The sequence below is a fragment of the Phoca vitulina genome, unplaced genomic scaffold (genome assembly GCF_004348235.1).
Source record: "Phoca vitulina isolate PV1807 unplaced genomic scaffold, GSC_HSeal_1.0 scaffold52, whole genome shotgun sequence".
NCBI classification, from domain to species: Eukaryota; Metazoa; Chordata; class Mammalia; order Carnivora; family Phocidae; genus Phoca; species Phoca vitulina.
In genome coordinates this window covers 11,098,869-11,103,385 of record NW_022589755.1, presented here as the reverse complement: position 1 = coordinate 11,103,385, position 4,517 = coordinate 11,098,869, and the positions used below count along the sequence as shown (strand labels likewise).

The 4,517-nt window shown below is 54.5% G+C and overlaps 1 protein-coding gene across 1 annotated transcript; it reads right to left on the bottom strand.

Annotated features, from left to right (window-relative positions):
- Positions 1 to 310: 310 nt before the first annotated feature.
- Positions 311 to 4,263, bottom strand: LOC116622496 (carcinoembryonic antigen-related cell adhesion molecule 21-like). Its single transcript, XM_032388966.1, has 7 exons — positions 4,254 to 4,263; positions 3,556 to 3,870; positions 2,476 to 2,596; positions 1,455 to 1,507; positions 1,099 to 1,130; positions 649 to 690; positions 311 to 376 (listed from the first exon to the last, which is right to left on the bottom strand). The coding sequence occupies exons 1-7, from the start codon at positions 4,261 to 4,263 to the stop codon at positions 311 to 313; spliced, it is 639 nt and encodes a 212-aa protein (XP_032244857.1).
- Between the last annotated feature and the right edge of the window lie 254 nt (positions 4,264 to 4,517).

The following is a 4,517-nucleotide window of genomic DNA, read 5'->3' as shown; positions in this document are numbered from 1 at the left end:
AGGAGCATTACGAACAAGGAAGAGGTGGAGAGGGCTGCAGGGAGTGTGCACTGGCCTCTGTCTCCATCCCTCAGGGCAGGGAGGGTGTTGTGGACATCACTGCAGGAAGTGACTGCACAGTCAGATGACCAAGTCCAGGCTGCCCACCAGCACTTTGTAGTGAAGGAGGGTGAAGTAACCGACCCTTGGTCCATGTTCCTGAATATCCTCAGGGCCTGGAGCTGGTTCTCTGGCTCAGGCTGTGGTTCCTGGCCCCACCTAGAGTCTGGGGTCTCAGGAGGGCCCTGGAAGGAGCAGTTCCCAGCGGAAACTAAGAAGCCATTTCTGCTTTGTGGTTGATCTGGCAGTAAATGTTTGTGTCTGGGTGTCGTAATTCCTGCAAAAGAAGAAGAGGCCTCTTGAGCCCCTGTCACCTTCTTAGAACATATCTGGGTGACTTTCAGGTTCTAGGCCCACCTGGGCTGCTCTCTGGGAGCCTGGCTGTGTGGCAGGTGTCTGCCCAGGGCCCCTCCTTCCTCCCACTGCCCCTGTTCCCCCTTGCTCTCCTGTTTCCTGAACCTGAAAACACAGCCAGGAGCAGGCTGAGGGCAGATAGATCTGCAGCCCCTATGGGCTTCGGGGACCAAAACAGTCATTGCCCACACTCACCTGGTAGATAGGAACGGCTGTGGTAGGGCTGGGCAGGGAGTCCTAAACAGGAGAGAATGGGTGTTGGTAGACAGAGAAGGAGGGTCATTTCTCTACAGAAGTGACCAGTTCTGCCTCTGGAGCAGCCTTCTCCAAGCCTGCTGACCCATACCCCAGTCCCCGACCACTGCCCAGGACCCCTGGCTGGTGCTCCCAGTGCCCACCCTGCCCCTGGCTGGACTCCAGCGTTCTCCTTTGGCCAGCTCAGGGGAGCAGGGACAACTGAGGACATGCTGGGGGGTGGTCCTGCCCCTGAAGAGGGTCCACTCCTGGCCAGAACAGGGCTTGCCTTGTCCTAGCTACTCTGGGGGAAGCAAGGTCTGCTCTGTGCTGCTGAATTGGCTGGTTGCCCACCTTGAGCCTGCATAGCCTGGACCCCAGTGGAAAGAGTGGTGGAGGGGGCGGGCTTACCGGGGATGCGGAGCAGCTGGCTGGACCATGGCCTGGGGACAGAGACAGGAGTTAGCACCAGGGCTGTGAAGAAGCTTGGGGCCACCCTCCAGGAGGGGACAGGTCCTCAGCTCTCAGAGAACAGGGAAGCAGGAGCACCTCCCAGGGACAGACCCACTGGCCATGTTAGGGCCCATGAGGTCAAGGTGCTGAACTATGACCTAGATTCCACAGGTCAGGGTGTATGGCCATTTGAGGTCCCCTGAGCTGAAGCTACAGAGAAAGGGTCAGAGGCCCTGGGGAGTGACTGGCAGGAGCGGACAATGTGGGCAGGACTACGGGGCTCCGGGTCCCACCCACGCTGAAGATATACTCACGGGGGGTGGATGCTGGGCAACAGAGCTCTCTGAGATCACACCAGCCACTGGCCCTAGGAAAGATCAGGCTTACGTGTGAGGGGTGCAGGGAGACGTCACAGCTTTGGTGTCAGAGCAGGGGATAAGCAAGATACTCATTCCAGGCAGGGGTTAGAGACCTCCTCTCTCCACCAGCGCTGTTTAGGAGAGGGAGGGCCCAAGAGATGGGATAAGGAAAGCCTTTGGAGCATGTCCTCGGCCCAGAGGGGAAGACACTCAGGCTGATGGGCATCTAGGAGAAAGTGTGCAGAGAAGGAATGGAGGACTCAGGAAAGGAATCAAACATGAGAGTTCGACTGAGTGGAAGGGTCAAGGCTGCAGCTGCATGTGCAGGGCTCTTGGGGAGCGCCGGGTATGTGGATCCCTGAATGTGGTGACCCTGCTGTGGCCAGACCCTTGCCCCCTCAGGCCAGGAGATGCTGAAATGTGATAGTGGACCATTTTTTATCTCCATCTGCCTGGACAAGAGGCACAAAGGACATCCCAGGACCTCCCCCTGGCCGAGCCCAGGTTCTCTGGTCTCACACATTAGGTACTGTGGTTCCTGCATCTGCCATTGGGGGGATGACCCCACCTGACCTGTCAGGCTCTTCCAGTCTCCATTGTGTGACCTTGACCAGGACCACCCTCACATCCTGAGGCTGCAACTCTCCCTCACAGGGCGTGTGGACTTAAATAAACCACAGGAGGTGCCGTTTACTGAGCACTTAGTCCTGTCAGCACCACTGTAGGTTTGCCACATTAACCAGGAAAACCCTGAGGGGCTGTTCCTAATTGTCCCTAATTTATAACTGAGGGAGCTGTGAAGGAAGCACCCCGATCAGCAGCTGGTGAGGAAGGAGCCAGAGGGAATGAGAGGGAAAATCCAGGGGGCTATTGGGCAGCCTGGAGGAGCCAGTCCAGAGCCCTAGGTCAGGATGAGGTCCCCTCCTGGCCTGGGTCAGCTTGGGACAGGATCCGCGTGCGGGAAATGCCATCGTACCTTCCAGTCCTTGTGCTGAGCAGGAGACACACCAGGGCGGCCGTCAGTGCCAGTCCGACCAGGACCCCGACTGCAATGCCAACGATGGACCCCACAGGGAGACCTGTGTTGCTTCTTTCATCTGAAATAAGAAGAAAAAGGGACAGGTATGAGTCTCAAGTCAAATATGGGGAAACCAGGAGGGGCCATGGGGGAAGGGCCTGGTTAGGGAGGAAGGAAATGCATTGACATAGGGTTTGTGTGTGTTTTGTCACCACAGTGTCCCCACCCCCTCGACTGCTGCATCATTTCTGTTCCTCACAGTGAAACTCTGGACTTGCTTTAATCCTCCCGTTGTGCCCCCAACCCCAGGGGCAGTGCCAGCATCTGTTCATTTTCCTCTCACACTATGCCTCTTCCCTTCTGTGTTCCTTTCCATCACTATGCATGGTCTTAGGTGGAGGCCCCTACCTCACTCAATACTGATTAAAAGAGAATAACATTAGCTGTCTGCCTTTGGGCTTGGCTCTGGGACAGGTATGTGGAAATACTTTACGTTTATTTCATCTGCTGCTTCCCTGCCCATGTGGGGGCTGGGGGTCACCCCCACTGTGCAAAATAAGCATCTGAGTGTGTTAAGGGGTTCAATAAATCAATGAAGGTCACAGAGCTGGAACGTGATAAGGCCACAGTTAATCCCAATTCCACATGCCATTACAGCTAGTAACAAAAATGTTAGTAACAGAAGAACAATAGCTGCTAAGTTTGATTGAGCCCCAAACCTGTGTATGATGCTGTCTCTGGATTCCATCTCATGAAAACATTAACAACCCTCACAACAGCCCTAAGATCGAGGTACTCTTTGCAGTTTACAGTTGAGGAGACTGAGATTCACGAGGTTGAGCATCTTGCCCGAGATCCAAAAGCTGGTACATATCAGAACCAAGATGCTAACAAGATTCGTCTAATTCCTGGGAATTTTATCCAAATTTCCTTAGAGGTTCTGAAGCTTGCTTCCACCTCCTCCAGGCCTGCATCCATTTTACACCCCTGCCAGTAAAATGTACAGGGAGGAAGGGGGAGAGGTTGAGGGTCACTCACAGCTCACATCCAGCCTGATGGGGTCACTTTTGCTGGAATTGCTTTGGTTGGAGACCTCACACTGGTAATTCCCGGCATCCTCTCTCCTGACAGGGTAAATGGTGAGGGTGCTGTTGTCTTGGGACAGCTTCATCCTCTCTGTGAGCTTTAGACTCTGGCCATTGAAGAACCAGTGGATGGAGATCCCAGCGTTTTTTGTGGAGCAGGTCAGGACCACAGAGTCCTTATCTTCTGTGACTGTGGTGTTGCTGGCATGGAGAGAGGGCCGGGCCACTGGCTCTGTGAGGAAACACAGGTGATGGAATGAGAATGGGCCTGGGGCCTTGGGTCACACTCCTTCCTCTGAGATGCCAGCCATTCCGAGGGCCCCAGCGAGCTCTGTAAAGGTGCCCCAGAGGGGGCGCCTGGGTGGCTCAGTCATTAAGCGTCTGCCTTCGGCTCAGGTCATGATCCCAGGGTCCTGGGATCCAGCCCCGCATCGGGCTCCCTGCTCTGCGGGAAGCCTGCTTCTCCCTCTCCCACTCGCCCTGCTTGTGTTCCTGCTCTCGCTATGTCTCTCTCTGTCAAAAAAATAAATAAAATCTTAAAAAAACAAAAAAAAAAGGTGCCCCAGAGGATGGCCCTGCTGTCTGCAGAAGGATGAGTGTCTCTGTTCAGGTGACGATCTGTAAGGAGAGGGCTGTGCCTCCCCCTCTCACCCTCAGTCATGTGTCTGCTCTGCCTGGACATCACTGTGGCATCAGCACCAGGAACCTCTTAGCCCACGTGGCCAGCAGCCTCATTATCATGAAGAATTTTTTCCCATGGACTTCGGTGTGATTTTCTTAAATTTTTGTGACTTTAAAAGATCAGACCTCATGCCTTATATATCTTTCCTTGTATGTTGGAGGAGGAAGACTCGCAGCCCCTCTATCTCTGTGTCCAAGGCAGCTTCATGTAAGGTAGGGAAGGCATTTACACTG